The sequence below is a fragment of the Chionomys nivalis genome, chromosome 4 (assembly GCF_950005125.1).
Source record: "Chionomys nivalis chromosome 4, mChiNiv1.1, whole genome shotgun sequence".
NCBI classification, from domain to species: domain Eukaryota; kingdom Metazoa; phylum Chordata; class Mammalia; order Rodentia; family Cricetidae; genus Chionomys; species Chionomys nivalis.
In genome coordinates, this window is record NC_080089.1 from 65,802,020 (window position 1) to 65,822,454 (window position 20,435).

Below are 20,435 nucleotides of genomic sequence, written 5' to 3' on the forward strand. Positions count from 1 at the left end.
CAACTTAATGAGGCTTTGTCCCAAAATTAAAAGTAAAAATAGAGTGGGAGAGTACTTGCCTGGAATGTTTCTAAGGCCCTAAGTTTGATCTCCAATACTAGCAGAGGAAAGCTAAAGAGACCAAAGGATCTTGACAACCAGATAAAATGCACAGATGATCCTAGATCCATTGCTATAAAGAACATTATCATTATATTAGAGAGTGGGAGCTGGATCAGATGATGACATCGTCATATCCAAACTCTGTCCATAGTTGTAGGAGCTACCTATTAACATTCAGAGAACATAGAACTTCTGGGGGGCTGGAGAGATGACTCAAAGGTTAAGAGCATTGTCTGCTCTTCCAAAGGTCCTGAGTTCAATTCCCAGCAACCACATGGTGGCTCACAACCATCTGTAATGGGGTCTGGTGCCCTCTTCTGGCCTGCAGGCATACACACAGATGGAATACTGTATACATAATAAATAAATATTTAAAAAAAAAAAAAAAAACTTCTGGTTTGCTGTTAATTCTACATTCATTCAGGAGAAAAAGATTTCTTTGTGCACTGCTTGCAAATTTTGTATATTTTAATTTTTATTACTAGCATATTTACTTATCTGTACAACAGCCCTATATTGCGATGAAAAATTTAGCTGTATTTGCGTTTTTAAACAGAAAGTAAACAATCATTTAAAAAAAAAACCCTCTATTGGACTTGCCTCAAAATCATGATCCTTCTGCTTCAGTCCCTTGAATGCTAGGATTGCTGGCATGTAATTCGATACCCAGTTTTATTTATCTTATTTTATTAGTAAATATGCGTTGAATTTGAGTAATTCTAGGAAATTGAAGTCCCATGGTTACTATGTATATATACACTGGGTGTATGGTGTGTAGTAGTCAAGCCCATTTTTCTCTTTCTTTTGCTTCAGCCTTGTCAGACCCAAGCAGCAGACTTTCAACCTCTCCTCCTCCCCCAGCAATTGCAGTCCCCTTGCTGGAAATGGGCTTCTCTCTTCGACAGATTGCCAAAGCCATGGAAGCTACAGGTAGGATCTGTTTTATAGTTCAATATCTGTAGATATGACCAGTCTTTTTTTTTTTTTTTTTTTGGTTTTTCGAGACAGGGTTTCTCTGTGGCTTTGGAGCCTGTCCTGGAACTAGCTCTTTAGACCAGGCTGGTCTCGAACTCACAGAGATCCGCCTGCCTCTGCCTCCCAAGTGCTGGGATTAAAGGCGTGCGCCACCACCGCCCGGCTATGACCAGTCTTAAATGTTATTGAAGGAAGCATTTTTTAAAAGATCATCTTAAGATTTTTTTAAAAGATATTTGTGTGTGTGTGTGTGTGAGAGAGAGAGAGAGAGAGAGAGAGAGAGAGAGAGAGAGAGAGAGGAGAGAGAGAGAAAGCAGGTAGCTACCAAGGCCAGAAAAGGGCATTGGATCCCCTGGACCTGGAGTTATAGTCGGTTGCGAGATGCCTGACATGGGTCTTGGGAATGGAACAGCAAGCACTCTTACATGCTGAAACATTTTTCTAGCCCCTCTTTTTATCTTTCTAAGATTCTAAATAGCAGATCCTTTATAAAATCATTAGAACAAGCACTCTTAAACTAATAACATAAGTCATTGTTTACTTTATCCATGTTCAGTATCCCACACTGCTTTTCCCCGTACAGGTGCTCGAGGAGAGGCTGATGCCCAGAATATCACTGTTCTTGCTATGTGGATGATTGAGCACCCTGGGCATGAGGATGAAGAGGAGCCCCAGCCAAGCAGCACAGCAGACCCCAGACATGGAACAGCAGTTCTGGGAAGTGGTGGGAAGTCCAATGATCCCTGTTATTTGCAGTCACCAGGAGACATCCCATCAGCTGATGCTGCTGAAATGGAGGAAGGCTTTAGTGAAAGGTAAAATCCTGGTTTACCTAAGTCTTCTGTGTCATAAGTAGTTTCTCTAAAGCCTCATTTCCTTCCCTTCATAATTGCTTCTACTGCTATATAAATTTAGTAAGAATATGAAAAGATTGGCATTTTAGTTATAATCTAATGAATTTTTTTTAATATTAGACATTGATTTAATTGGCTAAAAAGTACTTCAGTGCTAGAGTGCTTTCATAGAATGCACAGGGTCCTGAGTTTAGTTCTTAACACTGTCAAAAACCCAAAATACCAGCTGATTTAATTAATGAATTTTATATAAATAGACTTGTCTGTCTCATTTTAATTAAATTCTAATTTATTTCCATTTATTCTAAAGTTTTCTTCAGTGCTGGGGACCAAATCCAAAGTTATATATATGGTAGGCAATTATTCTAACACTGACATATATAGATATACTCCCAAATCCTGTAGCTTTTACTATCTGGTATTAGTGTTCATATTTTTTAGCTGTGAAAGAAAGTCTATGTACCCTATGAGATATAATAAATAACCTAAAATTTCTCCTATAATCACTTTCATTTTACATTTCTTATGACTATATTTTCTTTTTTATTTTAAAACTTTTATTTTATGTTTATAAATATTTTGCCTGCATATGTGTTTATGTACCACATTCATACCTGTTGCCTACAGAAGCTAGAGTGAGTAGCAGTCCCCTAGAACTGGAATTACAGACAGCTATGAGCTGTGAATGTGGGTGCTGAGAATCAAACCTGTGTCCTTTGGAAGAGCAGCCACTGCTCTTAATCATTGAGCCCTCTCCCCAGTACTGCCTTTTTAATTTTTTATTTTTAATTTTTTTTATTATTTAACCATCAAGTTCTATTGTTACCAAGACTTTTATCTTATATAACTTGCAAATAATTTTTCTAATAAGCTCTATGAGTATCTTCTTAATTTAATTTTAAGTATGTTTCCCCTAGGCACAGTTTCTCATTCATTTTAGATAAGTATTTAATAATTTGTCATTTAGTTTGAAGTTATTTTCTCTTTTGCTGTGGGGTTTGGGATGATACTTCAGGCTTCACACTACAGGCAAAGCCACATTATCCATTTCTGATCCTGTTTGATTTTAGACATGAATTAAGCATCATTTTACTGTTGGCAGAATCCAAATTCAGATAAAATTAATGCCCAAGAAGCAGTGTATGACAAACCTAAAACTAAAGAGTTTCATAAGGAATGAAAGATGTTTCAAAGTTTTGTCATAGGCTGAGGGGATAGCTCAGTGGTAGATGCTTAGTATGCAGGAGACACTGGGTTTAATCCCCAACAACTCTTCTCCACCAAAAATGCTATATGCTAATCATGTCCATTTCATCATTTGATAATGTCAGTATTAAAAAACTAATAAGATGGTTTTATAACCAAAGACATTGAAAATGACAAAGCAAGCAAAAATATTATGTTGGTATTCTATTTTATGATACTCTATTATGGTGGTATATCTTCATTTTAATTAAAATGTTTAATCCATAAAAACCTGTTTAAGGGATGTTAACTCAATTTGTAAAGAACTTGCAATCTGAGTTTGTTTCCCAGAACACTTTAAAAAAAAGTCCCAGACACAACCAGGTGTTGTTGTACATACCTTTAATCCCAACAGAATGATGTGGATTTCTGAGCTCAAGGCCATCCTTGTCTGAATATTAATTTTCAGACTAGGCAGAGTATATAGCAATTCCCTGTCTCAAACACACACACATACACCCTCCCCACACAACAGAACACACACACACCACACGTACCACACAAACACCACACACACCATATCACACACATACACACACACACACACACACACACACACCACATCATCATCATTTAGATAGATAGAGATGAGTGGATCCACAGGACTCACTAGCCAGTCAGCCATCTAGCTTCCTTAGATAGTTCCAGGGCAGTTAGAGACCCTGTCTTAAGGGGGAAAAAATAAAGACAGTACCTAAAGAAACAGCACCACACACATTCTCACAGACAGACAGACATGTGCACCTACACACACACAAACTATTTTATTCTCAGTGATATTTGGGGGAAAAGGTACAAGGAAGCTTGTATTTTTGCTTTCTTTTCATGAGAGCATTCTCTTCAAACTTGCTTTTGTAGCCCTGATAATCTGGATCATACAGAGAATGCAGCTTCTGGAAGTGGACCACCAGCTAGAAGCCGCTCAACAGTAACAAGAAGGCACAAGTTTGACTTGGCAGCTCGTACATTGCTTGCAAGAGCAGGTAATTATTTTTTATATTGCTCTCTTGGTAAAAGATCTCATTTAAAAATCGTTATGTAAACAACAGTAAAGGAGATACAAGCTAAAGGCTAAGTGAACTCATTATTGCTACTTCTCAGTGGAGCAGCTGTTTGCATATAATTTTGTACACTATATTATTTCACTAACAGTCATAGCATGTATTCATAGGGTTATCTTTAAGTTGCCTCAAATATAGAAGGCTATTGTGGCCCCTTGTAGATTTTGAAAGATTTTGTAGCTCTTCTCTCTGCCTTTAGTCAGTTACAATTTGAGAAGTGATGGTGCATTTTTAATGTTTAACGTTAGTAGTCAGAAGCTTCTGGGAGGGGCACTGTACCACACAAAAGATTTTAGAGCCTCACCACTAGGCCCTAGATACGCAAAAATAAATTCTCTCAATACACTTGTAAATTCTAGGATGGAGGGGTCATGAGAATTTATTTTCTTTTTACTTTCTGGTTTTTATGATACTGGTGATTGAGCCAAGAGCCTTACACATTGTAGGTAAACACTCCGCCACTGAGATATATCTCTTCCATTATTTTAATCATCATCATCATCATCATCACAGTGCTAGGGATCACGCCCAGGGACTTATACATGCTGTGTAAGTACTGTACCACTAAGCTATATCCCTAGCCACAGGGAATATATTTTCCAAACTAGAAACTACATTATTCATTGTTAAAAAAGAATTTTATTATCAAAATATTAAAACATAAGTGATGATTTGATAATTTATGGGAACCATGAAAAAGGAATTTGAAACTTGTCTAGAAAATATAAGCTATGAATTTACCATAAAATAAAGAGAAGCTGAATTTTAAAAAATGGACCTGGAAGAGTAATAATGGTTGACATTTTTAACATAAATAAATAATATTTATAACACAAATAACAATATAATAGTTTAAACATTTTTTGTATATAGTACCTTATTTAACCTTAACAGTAAGTAGCCTGAGAGATGGTATATTTTCTAGATGAGGAAGCATGTGATAATTGTAATTTGAGGTATATGCTCTAGAATCCAAAGAAGTAGCTGAGGTAGGTTCTCTTCTACATGGGTGACAATTAAGAACTGGCGAAATAGTCAATATTATTTTATTCATGCAAATAAAATGCCTTTTTTGTTTTGTTCTGAGCGGGGTTATACCGCTCTGTGCAGGCTCACAGGAATCAAAGTCGGAGAGAAGGAATATCTTTGCAGCAAGACCCAGGGGCGTTGTATGACTTTAATTTAGATGAGGAATTGGAAATTGATCTTGATGATGAAGCAATGGAAGCTATGTTTGGACAAGACCTGACCAGTGACAATGATATTCTGGGAATGTGGATCCCAGAGGTACTGGATTGGCCTACCTGGGTGTGTGTGACTGCAGCGGGGGCTGCTCTGACTTATTTTCCTGCCCTCCTGTTCATACAGCTTACTAACAGCGGCCTTGTCTAGAGTTGAAAAAGCCTTACATCTCATCCTGAAGTTTAGGGATTTAATGCTTGAGCATTGCTTTGATACCTACAGACTGATAAGAAAGTCTCTCATTGCTTTCTCTGTGTGATTTTATTGCTTCTCTCCCCAGACTAGATGACTAGAGCCGTATTGTGGTAATGTTTCATTGTGATGTTGAAGAGTAGTTTCAAAACTTGACATTAGGCCCTACTACATACTGCTGAATTATCTAACATGTTTTCTTTACTCACATTCCTGAGTGCATGCTCTTCTTCATATATTCTATTTAATCAGTGTAAGACCTTATTTGGGGAACCAGTGCCCTCCCACATCTTATAATACCCTTCATCCAGGGACAAGGTTCATGTGGGTTTATGTGTATACATTATTTAGCAATACATTTTTATAGTAGGGAGGCTAAAAAACTCATCGATGTGATCTTTTATCTGCTTGATTAGATTAATAACATAAATGAATCACAGTAGAATATCTTACTAATTCAGAAAGTAGGTCTTATTTTGTGGCCAGGTGAAAGTGTTTTCACTAGAGAGTTTTTTTTTAATGGCTTGAGGCAGATTTAAATTATTTAATTCTTATTTTCAATAGGGTAATCTTTTTAAAAATATATTTATTTATTTATTATACAGTTAGCCAGAAGAGGGTACCAGACCTCATTACAGATGGTTGTGGGCCACCTTGTGGTTGCTGGGAATTGAACTCAAGACCTTTGGAAGAGCGGGCAGTGCTCTTAACCGCTAAGCCATCTCTCCAGCCCCCAGTAGGGTAATCTTAATGTTATAGTTTAAGCAAATAAAAAAGAGGAAAGAATACCTACAGATTATGTGGTCTGAATTCTTATTTGAAAAAAAATTATGTAGTATTAATGAACATCCTTGAACTATTATAGGATATTAAAAAATAGCTAGTTTAATATCACAAATAATCTACCTCTAATGCTAAATTGACCATAATTTGGTATAAAATCATTTTGTGCAGCATGTTTGTGAGTCTGAAGACAGGGAAGAAGTAGTGGTGTGTGAACTGTGTGAATGCAACGTCGTCAGCTTCAATCAGCACATGAAGAGAAACCACCCTGGCTGCGGGCGCAGTGCAAACCGCCAGGGCTATCGCAGCAATGGCTCCTATGTAGATGGCTGGTTTGGTGGTGAATGTGGGAGTGGAAATCCATACTACCTGCTTTGTGGCAGCTGCAGGGAGAAGTACTTAGCTCTGAAGACCAAAACCAAGACTACAAATTCTGAAAGGTACCTTGAAATTGTGTTTTAGATCCCAACCTTCTTGAATGAGAACATCTTATTCTGTTAAGACACGGGAACTGTTTTTGTTTTTTGTTTGTTTATTTTTCCCCTTCATTGTAAAGAATTAGTTTTGACTGAATTGGGGGCAGAACTTATGGAGGTCAAGGAGTTCCATTCCCAACAGATCTGGGAGCTGTTTTTAGTCTCCTGATACCGCAGGCGTAGTGGCGTAGCAGCAGGCCCTTCATGGCAGTTTGACTGTGTCAGCTATTAGCATCTTGGCAGGTTGTGATCAGGATCTTCATCATAATCCTCTGAAGTGTAGGGTCAAGACTTCAAGTTGACCTTTTTCAACATATTTCTGGCATCTTAACTGAGATATTTTTCTTGATGTAAAAGTGTACTGCTCTGTTTAAATAAGCTTCTATGAAAAAAAAAAGGACACATGTACTTTGTATACTTAACCTCTAGTTCTGTAACTTTTAAATTTTTGACACTTTCTAGGACAGAGTTTGATTTAAAAGAGTTATTGGAGGTGACCAGAAATGTCCCTAGTTTTTGTTCTTTTTTTTGATTTTGTGTGTGTGTGTGAAGCAGCCATTGATCTGTAAGCATGTATGTACATACAACAGTTTTTACTGCATTTGTCCCATAACACAAGACACTTTTTACTTCTTGCTGCTTTATTAATGAATTCTTACAATATTCTAATGACTTAATTTGCAGTTGGGTACTAACTTTTATATAAAAACACAATGTTCTTCATGTTTGGTACAGGTACAAGGGACAAGCTCCAGATCTAATTGGCAAGCAGGACAGTGTGTATGAAGGTAGTTGTTTTGAGAGCTTCCTTATTTTACACATATTTTTATGGATACTCCTTGTTTAACATCTGCTACTAAATCTTACCCTCATGTGTGTTTGTGTTTATGTACGTATTAACTAGAGCTTTCCCTCAGTGCATCAGAAGTTGCTTGATAGCAGCATCCTGTCCTTTAAAGTCAGGAGAAAGAACCCAGGATCAAATGTTAGCCTTACTATAGAGTGCTAATTTCTTTGCGGTTTGATTTTTTTTTTTTCCCAGAATGAGAAAAAAAATGTAACATTTTAAAGTTTTTCCATCCTAATTGTGGAAAAACATTGAGATGAATGTTACTTGTTTTTTGTTTTTTTTCTTTTTGGCGCACTCATTTGCTTGAATGTTTATTAGCTGAAATCTCTATGATCAGTTGCAACATCTGCTCTTCCTTTCTATGGATTTGATTCCACTTCCCTTTCCTGTAGTTTCACGTGCTTCAGGAATGCAGTTTACTCAGGTCTCCAAAAGATGGTGCTGTAGTTCGTTTTGTGGGCCTTGACTTTTGACTTGAACATTTTAGATGATTTTAGATGTATCTTAAAATAACCACTCTTAGCAGAACAATGTCATGTTTATGTTTACATGCCATATGTTTATTTAAATTCCAGAAGATTGGGACATGTTAGATATTGATGAAGATGAAAAATTAACAGGTGAAGAAGAATTTGAATTACTTGCTGGACCACTTGGTTTAAATGACCGGCGCATTGTGCCAGAACCAGTTCAGTTCCCTGACAGTGATCCACTAGGAGCATCAGTAGCAATGGTCACAGCTACCAACAGTATGGAAGAGACTCTGATGCAAATTGGTGAGCTGAAAGGCTGATTGTCATTGATCTTGTTGTCTGTTTTAATACTTTCCTTAGGTAGATAATAAAACTAATGATTTAACCTCTCTTCACACCAACAAGTCTCTTTAGCCATCTGATGGGGGAGGGACATGGAATATAGGCCAGAAATTTGATATGAGGTTTTTCCTCTGTTGTTTTCCACCAGTAGGATCTTCCAGTGCATCTGATTGGAGTATTGATTAGACTAGACTGGCCAAATTCATATGTGCATGCACTCTCTCCCTCTCAACACACATCCCAGAATTTAAAAATTAGCTCTATTAATGACATAGCTCCTTATGTGTATTCAAAGTGTATTTTACTTATATCCTTTCTTAGGCTGGAGAGATGGACCAGTGGTTAAGAGCATTTGGTGCTCTTGTAAGATGACTGAGTTCTGTTTCCAGCTCCCACATGACTGCTCACAAATGTCTATAGCTCCAATTTCAGGGGATTTGTTGCCTTCTTCTGGCTTCCTTGAGTACTGCACACACATGGTGCACATACATACATGAAGGCAAAATACTTGTACACATAAAATAAAAACAGATAAAGTATTTTTTAAAAATACCTTTCTCATATCTGTTAATATCAGAAGTGACACATAAAAAGAATAAAAAACAAACATATTTAGTAGAAATTTTCTCCTATTAACTCAGAAATCTTTAAGTTTAATATCTTAAAGAAGTTCTGCTAGTTCTATCTAGGTGAGCAAAATGCATTTCTTGTTACATTTCTTTGTAGACTTTACATAAAATGTGGTCAAATAATTCAGTAGTCCAGGTACTTTATCTTACTTTGTAAAGAACTGAACAAAATTCTGCTGTCAGGTTGCCATGGCTCTGTGGAAAAGAGTTCCTCGGGAAGAGTAACATTAGGAGAGCAGGCAGCAGCCCTGGCAAACCCTCATGACCGAGTGGTGGCTTTAAGGAGAGTGACTGCTGCAGCTCAGGTCCTTCTGGCCAGAACCATGGTCATGCGAGCGCTGTCTCTGCTCTCAGTCAGGTAAGTGCTGTGTCGAGTGATGCAGTTACTTCTGAGGGATTTCACACAGGAGTCTGGGAGGGGAGATGAGAGAGCTTTCTAAACTTGAAATATGATATTGAATGAACATAGGTTAGACTTAGTCATTATTGGTATTTATTCAGTTCCTGCTTGGCTCTTTTTAGCTTGAAAAAATACCAATTTAGTAAGAGAGTAGTTGTATATCTTTTTTGTTGTTCCAGAAATTGAAAATTAAGCTTTTCCAGTTGATACTAGGTAAAAATTAAATTAAAGAGTCAATGAGTATTTCTGCAGAACTCATATCATATAAAGATTAAAAATAGACAAGACTAACGTATAGACAAGACCTTAGACAGCGGTTACTTCTGAAGGCAGCTTGGCTTTGAGGAGTGCCCAACAAGCTTCTGAGGTGCTGCCAAAGTTTTGTTTCTTGACCTAGAGGGTGGCTACCTGGGATTTCCAGACTGAAAGTTCTCACTCTGTTGACATTTTAAATGTCATATTCTAGTTTATTGGTAACTCTCAGTGCATACAATATTCATTATAAAGAAAAAGTTTAGATGACCATTTGAGTTTTACATCATGTTTTGATATAAGGACATGTGGGACTAATGATGAAATAACTAAATAACTTTTATTTGGTTTCTGTCTTTGATGATGAGAATGGTGTGGTGTGTATGTGGGGTGCAAAACTGCCCCTTAAGAAACCTTTCTTCAAGCCGGGCGGTGGTGGCGCACGCCTTTAATCCCAGCACTCGGGAGGCAGAGACAGATGGATCTCTGTGAATCTGAGGCCAGCCTGGTCTACAAGAGCTAGTTCCAGGACAGGCTCCTAAGCTACAGAGAAACCCTGTCTTGAAAAACTAAAAAAAAAAAAAAAGGAAAGAAACTTTTGTGTGTGTGTGTATTTGTGTCTGATATGCTTTTTTTTTTTTTTTTTTTATCCCTGGCAGTGGTTCCAGTTGTAGCCTGGCTGCTGGTCTTGAGTCTCTGGGGTTAACAGATATCCGTACACTGGTTCGGTTAATGTGCTTAGCGGCAGCGGGAAGAGCTGGCCTTTCCACCAGCCCTTCTGCTATGGCAAGCACCTCAGAGCGTTCACGAGGTGGACACAGCAAGACCAGCAAGCCCATTTCTTGCCTGGCCTACCTGAGCACAGCAGTGGGATGCCTCGCATCAAATGCGCCAAGTGCTGCAAAGCTGCTAGTGCAGCTGTGTACACAGGTAAGGCAACTTTTGGCATTCTTGCCCTGTTTTTCCCAGGTAGTCTTAAAGAACATTTTGAAATTAAATCTTTTTGTTCCAAAAAATATGTAAAAATTAAATTGTTTGTCCCAATTGCCTCTTCAGAACTTGATTTCTGCTGCAACAGGTGTCAATCTCACCACAGTCGATGATCCCATTCAGCGGAAGTTTTTACCCAGCTTTCTCCGTGGAATTGCTGAAGAAAATAAGCTTGTAACCTCCCCAAACTTTGTTGTAACTCAAGCCCTTGTGGCATTACTGGCAGACAAAGGAGCCAAACTGAGACCAAACTATGATAAGTCAGAAGTAGAAAAGAAAGGTAGGTTTCATACTGTTTGAGTACAATCTTCTAATTGTCTTATTCATGTTCTAAGAGGTATGGTTTTGCATTGTTGTATGTGATAAAGGACATTTAAGTTTAGAACATAAAAGAATTACAGAGATAGCTTTGGTATTTGAGACAAGGTCTAACTATGTAGTCCCAGGTTGGTCTCACACCTGCACTCCTCTTACCAGTGCCTCCGGAGTGCCGGGATTTACAGGCTTACACAGATAAGGAAATGAGTATTTAGAAAAATGGACCAATTAGTAGTGTTATAGGTAATGGCTGGAATCAATGTAAATGATAGGATTCTTTAATACAGTTTAAGTAAAGATAGTATTTAAGATAATATTTTGAAAGGACTTCTTAAATTACTATCTAACCTTTGCTTCAGTCAAGAACATTTAGCTGACATTGGTGGACTTTGGATCCATTGATTTAGTTCCTTAACTAGCTGTCAAGATTCATTTTTAAAGTTATTCATGTTTTTGGTATTGAGTATTATAACCCAGGGCCTTGTGCGTCCTGATCTTGTGTTGTCACTGAGCTGTAACCCTGGTTATGTCCTTGCTAATGTGCTCTGTAAGCAGCAGACACTAGGTTGTTATTCTTAAGGGCCCTTTGCTTTTGCGTAGGCTAGAAAATTATTTCTGCTGTATTCCCAGTCTAAATCTTTAGAACAAGGACTATTGATGTATAATAAAATATTCATTTGAAGTGAATCAGATTTATTATAGAATTTTGTGTGAGAAAAATACTTTATATCTTATATGCATACCTTGGTATACTAATTGCTTAAAAAGAACTAATTTATTAAAGAAATGGGTTAACCCATTTTTGTTTGTTCATCACCACCAACTCTCACCTGGGCATCATTTCATTGTTTTGTTTAAGCAGGTTTTATTGCCCAATTGTATGCCCATCCTTCCTATGATCCTTCTGCTGTAGGCCCTCTGGAGCTGGCTAATGCCCTGGCAGCCTGCTGCCTCTCCTCTAGGCTGTCCTCACAGCATAGGCAATGGGCTGCTCAACAGCTTGTGCGCACTCTTGCTGCACATGACCGTGACAACCAAACTGCTCCACAAACACTCGCCGATATGGGAGGAGATCTCAGAAAATGCTCTTTTATCAAGTTGGAGGCTCATCAAAACAGAGTATGTATTTTTAATATAAGGTGTATTAATTACCTGTCTGACTGCTCAGAGTGTAGGTCTCCATGTCTCTTTTTTTGTGTCTCTTTTTCTCACACATATATACACGATTATTAAGATTTACCTAAGTAGTTGCCAATTCTAGTTTCTTTGTGTGTAAGTTGACAGAAAGAAATCACTTCCTAAAAAATGAAGGCTTATCTATGTAACAAGGGACATTCCTAATCTATTGTAGCTGACTAATATAGTGGGCCTCTGAATTTTTGTTTTATTTTGTTTTTCCTGGAACTAGCTCTTACAGACCAGGCTAGCCTCGAACTTAGAGATCCACCTGCCTCTGCTTCCTGAGTGCTAGGGTTAAAGACGTGCAACACTACCACCCAGGAGGCCTCTAAATTTTTAAGAAGCAAGTACTGAAATGTATTAATTGATTTAAAATTATTACATATTCTGTATTACTTTTAGAATATATATTTTATTTTAAAGATTTTTTTTTGATCATGGTATGTAAAAGAGTAGAAGGGCTATGTGCATGTGAGTACAGGTGCCCATGGAGGCCAGAGTCCCCCTGGAGCTGGACCTACAGGTGGCTGTAAACTGGCCAGTGTGGGTGCTGGGAATTAAACTTGGGTCCTCTGCAAAAGCAGTACAGGCCTGTAGCCACTATCTCCAGTACACACCAGCATCAGTGCCATCTGGAAGGGATATGAGAAACGTGTGTGGCAGCTTGCTCTGCCTCTTGGAGTCATTCCTTCTCAGCATGTGAGAATGTTTATCTTTATTGAATTAAACAGGATTTTAATAGGGAGCCTTTAAGGTGACTCATTGGGTTAAAGTGTTTAACACCCAAACCTAATGACCCAATGTTGGAGAGAACTGACTCCCCAAAATGCGACTGCCTCATGTTCACTGGGCATATGTGTTCTTCCCCATTCACACATATAGATCTGATAATAAATAAGATAAAAGTTTGCTAAAAGATTTTAATAGGTCTCAAATAATTTTAAGGAATTTGGGCATAGTACTTTAAAGCTGTATTTCAAATAGGCATTTTACACTGGACACAGTTGGCGCACTACTTTAATCCCAGCACTCGGGAGGCAGAGGCAGGTGAAACTCTGAGTTTGAGACCAGCCTGGTCTACAGAGCTAGTTCCAGGACAGGAACCAAAACCACAGAGAAACCCTGTCTCGAAAAACAAAAACAGACAAACAAAAAAAGTAGGTATTTTACAAGGCATTTAAAAAATGAAACAATGTATATTGGATTGCATCATGGATAATTTTACAGTTTTATGGTAGATAACTTTTGTATGAAATTTTAAATGATGAAGTCCTTTAAATCAAAACTTGACTTGGCTTATCTATTTTAACTTTTCTAGGTAATGACATGTGTTTGGTGTAATAAAAAAGGCCTACTGGCTACAAGTGGCAACGATGGCACTATTCGGGTGTGGAATGTTACCAAGAAGCAGTACTCACTGCAACAGACCTGTGTGTTCAATAGGCTGTAAGTGCTTGTTCCACTGGCATAAAGCTGAGGCCGCCTTTAGCATGCCTCGGCTTGGTGGGGTTACCGTAGTCCATTCTCATTAAAACTGTAAAGGTTTTTCTTTAAGAATAGTATTCCTAAAAAAATAATAATAAAAAAATGAATAGTATTTCTAAATATCCAGAGTATATGTTTAATTTTCCATGGTAGTAATTCCGAAAGTAAAACGTTAATAGTTTAAACTCTATTTAGGCTTATTAGAAATTAGCATAGGGCCTGCTAGTAAATACATGCTTAGTTATAGATATATAACAGTATACTAATTTTCTGGGAAGTACACTTGAACACATTGGCACAGGGAACCACTTCCTGAATATAACCCCAGCAGCACAGACAGAGAGAAACAATTAATAAATGGGACCTCCTGTAACTGTAAAGCTTCTGTAAAGCAAAGGACACGGCCAACAAGACAAAACAACAGCCTACAGAATGGGAAAAGATCTTCACTATCCCCACATCAGACAGAGGTCTGATCTCCAAAATACACAAAGAACTCAAGAAATTGGACACCAAAAGATCACATAATCCAATAAAAAATGGAGTACAGACCTACATGGAGAACTCTCAATAGATGAATCTAAAATGGCTGAAAGACATTTAAGGAAATGTTCAACATCCTTAGACATCAGAGAAATGCAAATCAAAACAACTCTGAGATTCCATCTTATAGCTGTAAGAATGGCCAAGATCAAAAACACTGATGACAACTTATGCTGGAGAGGTTGTGGGGAAAAGGGAACACTTCTGCATTGCTGGTGGGAATGCAAGCTGGTACAGCCCCTTTGGATGTCAGTGTGGTGATTTCTCAGAAAATTAGTAAACAACCTTCCTCATGACCCAGTAATACCACTTTTGGATATATATCCAAAGAATGCTCAATTGTACCACAAAGACATGTGCTCAACTATAAGCTTTGTTTGTCATAGCCAGAACCTGGAAACAACCTAAATGCCCCTCGACCTAAGAATGGATAAGGAAAATGTGGTACATTTACACAGTGGAGTACTACACAGAAAAAAAAAAAAGTAACATCTTGAATTTTGCAGGAAAACGGGTGAAGCTAGAAAACATTATTTTGAGTGAGGTAACCCAGACCCAGAAAGACAATTATCATATGTACTCATTCAGGTGGTTTTTAAACATAAAGCAAAGAAAGCCAGCCTACAAGCCACAATCCCAGAGAATTTAGACAACAATGAGGACACTAAGAGAGACTTACATAGCTCTAATCTACATGAGGAGTAGAAAGTATAAAAAGACAAGATCTCCTGAGTAAATTGGGAGCATGGGGACCTTGGGGGAGGATTGAAGGAGGAAGGAGAGAGGCAGGGAGGGGAGCAGAGAAAAATGTAGAGCTCAATAAATATATATTTAAAAAAAAAGAAATAAAAAGAGCTGTCGTGCGAGGTCTCCTCAGCTTATCTTGAAAACAAGAAAAAAAGAATTTACATAAGCTGTGTCTTATCATATAGACTGGATATTGTGAAATGTTCTTTTTCAACTCATAGAGGTAAGTAATACAAGACTAAAATATACATAAAGTACCAGCTTGTTTCTGTGACCCTTGCCAATGCCTTATATGCTGTACCACTGCTTGTACTAAGTGGACATGTTCTGCATTCCCACTTCAACTTTTTCTGGGTTCCTATGGCTCCACGATGGAGCTCAAACTGTATGAAAATTATTACATAGCCTTTTGTTATTTAGTCCTTGCCTTCCTACTAATCTTGGGGTTTCCCTATATTTTCTAACTGAAGTCTTTCATAAACAGAAGTGTGACAGCCCTTTCAGCTTCTGTTCTTTTAACCAATTCAATCTCCTGTAAAGACAGAAGAGTTCAGATTATGTCTTTTCCGGCATTCTGTTCTCAAAATCTGAGACATCATAGGTAATGAACAGATATTTATGTGCTACTGTGTTATAAACATCTGTAGCCTTATTTTCCACAGTCTATACAAATTGTCTAATTCAAAAACAGTGGCATCCATGCCATCAATCAAGTGGTGAACGATGTGTTTCTCAAAACATGCTTCCTTACTCCCGTGTCGTTAATATTATTTCCTTTCAATCAACTCCATTGTTTCTTTTAAGCATTAGCTATGAGGACAAATGAACAGTACATCTTTTTAATTGGAGCTATACCTGGCCTCTCCAAAGTATTAACTACTTTGATTATATTTGATTATATTGTGCTAGTCATTCTACAGAGACTTTTAGTGTTTTGCTTTCAGTTGCTTCCAAATAAATAAGAGGCTTTCTTAGACTTTGTCCTGTTTCAAATGTTCATTTAGTTTCTGATCATATTAGAACAGCTGGAAAACTCTCCAGGCCTGTTTTAGTAGACTTTTTTTGGGTAACATCTATACTGTGTGTGTGTGTGTGTGTGTATGTACACATTATAGTACATCTACACTGTACTGTGAGACATAATCTCACATTTTATCGAGTCTCTAAATCATTTTGAGACATTTTTGTTCATGTATATTTTCTATTTGTTTATATCCTTTTATTCCTTCCTTATTAAAAAGAGATTTTATTAGCCGGGCGGTGGTGGCGCACGCCTTTAATCCCAGCACTTGGGAGGCAGAGGCAGGTGGATCTCTGTGAGTTCGAGACCAGCCTGGTCTACAAGAGCTAGCTCCAGGATAGGCTCCAAAACCACAGAGAAACCCTGTCTCGAAAAACCAAAAAAAAAAAAAAAAAAACCCAGTATACTAATTTTCATCAGTCTTCAGTGATATTTGGAAATTAGAGTAATTGTTTTGTATCAACATGTTACATTCTTATAGTACTGTAACTAAATGTAGCTATTTCTTTTGTATCAACATGTTACATTCTTATAGTACTGTAACTAACTGTAACTATTTCTTTTGTTTTTAATTGACTTAGTAAACTTTACTATAAAACGCTCTAAAATAAAAAAAAAAATCACATATCGATGCCAGGCAATGGTGGCGCATGCCTTTAATCCCAGCACTTGGGAGGCTCAAACCTTTGTGAGTTTGAGCCCAACCTGGTATACAAGAGCGAGTTCCAGGATAAGCTCCAAAATTACAGAGAAACCCTATCTCGAAAAACAAAAAAGAAAAGAAAAACAAACAAAAAACACACATTGAAATTAACCAAGCCCAACGTCTATGTATCTCATTGAACTTCTGTATAGTCAGGACAGCTGGCACTATTAAATATATTTTTATGTGTATATCTACCACAAAAAATTGGAAACTCTACAACAGAGTTAGAACTAAACATAATTGGCTTTATATACTTCTTTAAAACTCATGTTCATTACCTACATGTATTCCTTCCTCATCTCCTAATATTTAGCCTTTTTGTTCTCTTTCCTATAGATTATACTATACACACATGTACATTTGTTTGCATATATTGGCTAAATTCCACATATGAAGGAAATCGTGTGGGTTTTTTTTCTTTCTGAGATTACATAATCTCACTTAATATTATACATTCATATTATACATTCACTTTCCTACAAATTTTTTTTTTTTTTTGGTTTTTTGAGACAGGGTTTCTCTGTGGTTTTGGAGTCTGTCCTGGAACTAGCTCTTGTAGACCAGGCTGGTCTCGAACTCACAGAGATCCGCCTGTCTCTGCCTCCCGAGTGCTGGGATTAAAGGCGTGCGCCACCACCGCCCGGCTCCTACAAATTTTGTGATAAGGTTTTATTTAGAACTGAATATGATTCCATTCTTATAGACATTAAATTTTCATTATCCATTCACCTGTTGATAGACAACTAGGTTGATACCAATTATGTTACAGTAAAAACAAACAAAAGCCACAGCAATAAATATGTGAGTACAAATATCCCGATGGTAGAATATGGAGTTCTCAGTGTATGAATCCAGGAGTGAAGTAGTTGGAACATACATACAGTATTCTGTTTTCATTTTTTTGAGAGCTCTCCAAACTAATTTTCACAATGGTTGTATGAATTGTCATCACAACCAGCAGTGAATTTAGTGAAGTTTCTTTCTCTCCATGGGTATTCTTTTCCTGAGACCTTATGAATACATTAGGCATACAGAAATAAGTGTATTCTGAATAGTACCTGTCTACAACCCATAACAATTCTGAATATCTTTGCTGACAAATTCTGTCTTAATTGTGAGTAGTTGAAGCATCATTCTTTCATAATTGATATCTTCTCTGTGATGACAAATACTGCTGATAAAGAATATGCTGCGATAACTGGCCTGGGTGCACCCCTTTCTTTAAGGTTTAAAATCCAGCTCACTAACTTTAGAAATGCGGGTGGAAATTATGTAAGCGGAGACTGCACTTTTGTTTCCTGACTGCCCAGACCCAAATAATCATCACATAGAAACTGTATTAATTACAACATTGTTTGGCTTATCAGCTCAGGCTTATTGTTAACTAGCTCTTACAACTTAAAGTAACCATAGTTCTTGTCTATGTTTAGCCACATGGCTTGGTACCTTTTCTCAGTGCAGCATTATCATCTTTCTTCCTCTGTATCTGGGTAGTGACTGACCCTCTCTCTTCCTCTTCCCAGAATCTGGTCACCACAATTATGCTTCCTGCCTGACTGCTGGCCACTCAACATTTTACTAAACCAATATGAGTGACAAATCTTTATGGTGTACAAAACATCCCACAGTAAATTACACACTCATCTATTGCATTTTAGGGAGGGGGATGCTGAGGAAAGCCTTGGATCACCCAGCGACCCAAGCTTCTCACCTGTTTCCTGGAGTATCAGTGGCAAATACCTTGCTGGGGCTTTGGAGAAGATGGTGAACATCTGGCAAGTTAACGGTAAGAGTGCTTTCTGAGGATGCTGGCATGGATACCACTCAGCCTTCCTCTCACTTAGTTGTGTAGGCCAAGCAGTGGCTTGGCTTGGCTTTCCCTGGAAGTCCATGAACTGTTAAACAGCTATGAAAATCCTGCACAAGATGCACCTTCTGAAAGTTTCAGATACCTACTGTGGTAAACCAAAGCTGCTTTTAATGCAGCAGTAAATAGGCCTTGAGGAGAGGTGATAGTTGCTAGGGCTTAAGCTATATAATTTTGAGTCACTTGAAGTAGCTCTCTCAGTAGCTGAGAAAGGAGGCATTGTTCTCATTGATGCACATAAGGTAAAGGCCGTCTTCTCAATGGTTGCTTATGTTTCTTTCCATGATAATTTTTTTGTTTTGTTTTGTTTTTTGATACAGGGTTTCTCTGTGTAAAAGCCTTGGTTGTCCTGAAACCCCCTTTGTAGACCAGGTTAGCTTCAAACTCTTCCTGGTTCTGCCTCTCAAATGCTGGAATTAAAGGTGTATTCACTATGCTTGGCAGAGTTAAAATTTTTGACTAGGCATTTTTATATTTATTTGTTTATGTGGGTGTTCACATATTCCATGGTATATGGAAATCTACCTGCCTCTGCCTCTTGATTGGTGGGATTAAAGATGTGTGCCACCACACACCTTTAATACCAATACCAATACTTGGGAGTCAGAGGCAGGTGGATCTTTGTGAGTTCAAGGCCTGTTCTACGAGAGAGTTCCAGGATAGCCAAAGCTACACAGAAAAACCCTGGCCTGAAAAGCAAAACAAAACAAAAGAAAGATGTGTGCCACCACATCTAGTACTTGTTCTTTTTTTTTTAAAAAAAAAAATTTATTTATTTATTACGTATACAATATTCTGTCTGTGTGTATGTCTGCAGGCCAGAAGAGGGCACCAGACGTCATTACAGATGGTTGTGAGCCACCATGTGGTTGTTGGGAATTGAACTCAGGACCTTTGGAAGAGCAGGCAATGCTCTTAACCACTGAGCCATCTCTCCAGCCCCTTGTTCTTTTTTTTTTTTTTTTTTTTTTGTTTTTTCGAGACAGGGTTTCTCTGTGGCTTTGGAGCCTGTCCTGGAACTAGCTCTGTAGACCAAGCTGGTCTCGAACTCACAGAGATCCGCCTGCCTCTGCCTCCCGAGTGCTGGGATTAAAGGCGTGCGCCACCATCGCCTGGCTTGTTCTTTTTTTTTTAAGAGTTAAATGAGTGAGTTAACAATTCTCCCCCTATAGGAGGAAAAGGATTAGTAGATATTCAACCTCACTGGGTATCTGCCCTGGCTTGGCCAGAAGAAGGTCCAGCTACAGCCTGGTCAGGAGAGTCTCCAGAGTTACTGCTGGTTGGTCGGATGGATGGGTCTCTAGGACTGATTGAAGTTGTTGATGTGTCCACTATGCACCGCCGAGAACTGGAGCACTGCTATCGAAAGGATGGTAAGAAGTTACACTAGTCAAGAAAGTAGACAAATAGATGAAAAGGGGTTTGGTTGAGTTTAAGTGCTGAGGGAATCTGTTTCTCTCCCACTCCTTACTGTATCTATCTCTCTGATAAAGGGAAACTTCACTTTGTTATACCATATTAGTCATTCATTCTTTGTGTGAATGACTTAACATTTTTAACAGACTTCAAATGTAACTTAAAAGTTAGAGATATCAAAAGAGGGGAGAAAAATTATTGGTAAAAACAAATAATTAACAACTGAGTAAAATTAAGGAAATAGGGGAAGGTGGAGGAGGAAGGTTCCTTAACTCAGCAGATGAAAC

General features: G+C 37.9%; 1 protein-coding gene across 6 annotated transcripts in view; it reads left to right on the forward strand.

The window, feature by feature from the left end:
• Nucleotides 1–20,435, forward strand: part of Herc1 (HECT and RLD domain containing E3 ubiquitin protein ligase family member 1) — a 172,797-nt gene that overhangs the window by 118,882 nt on the left and 33,480 nt on the right. For 5 of the 6 annotated variants that reach the window (XM_057767484.1, XM_057767483.1, XM_057767488.1 and 2 more), the window contains exons 41-54: nt 916–1,032; nt 1,661–1,892; nt 4,035–4,159; nt 5,325–5,545; nt 6,626–6,894; nt 7,666–7,718; nt 8,356–8,556; nt 9,408–9,582; nt 10,536–10,806; nt 10,933–11,146; nt 12,098–12,303; nt 13,682–13,809; nt 18,524–18,651; nt 19,905–20,105. In XM_057767484.1, the coding sequence (XP_057623467.1) occupies nt 916–1,032; nt 1,661–1,892; nt 4,035–4,159; nt 5,325–5,545; nt 6,626–6,894; nt 7,666–7,718; nt 8,356–8,556; nt 9,408–9,582; nt 10,536–10,806; nt 10,933–11,146; nt 12,098–12,303; nt 13,682–13,809; nt 18,524–18,651; nt 19,905–20,105 (2,541 nt within the window). The remainder of the gene's footprint in view (nt 1–915; nt 1,033–1,660; nt 1,893–4,034; nt 4,160–5,324; nt 5,546–6,625; nt 6,895–7,665; nt 7,719–8,355; nt 8,557–9,407; nt 9,583–10,535; nt 10,807–10,932; nt 11,147–12,097; nt 12,304–13,681; nt 13,810–18,523; nt 18,652–19,904; nt 20,106–20,435) is intronic. The other variant, XM_057767487.1, reaches the window with a different exon arrangement.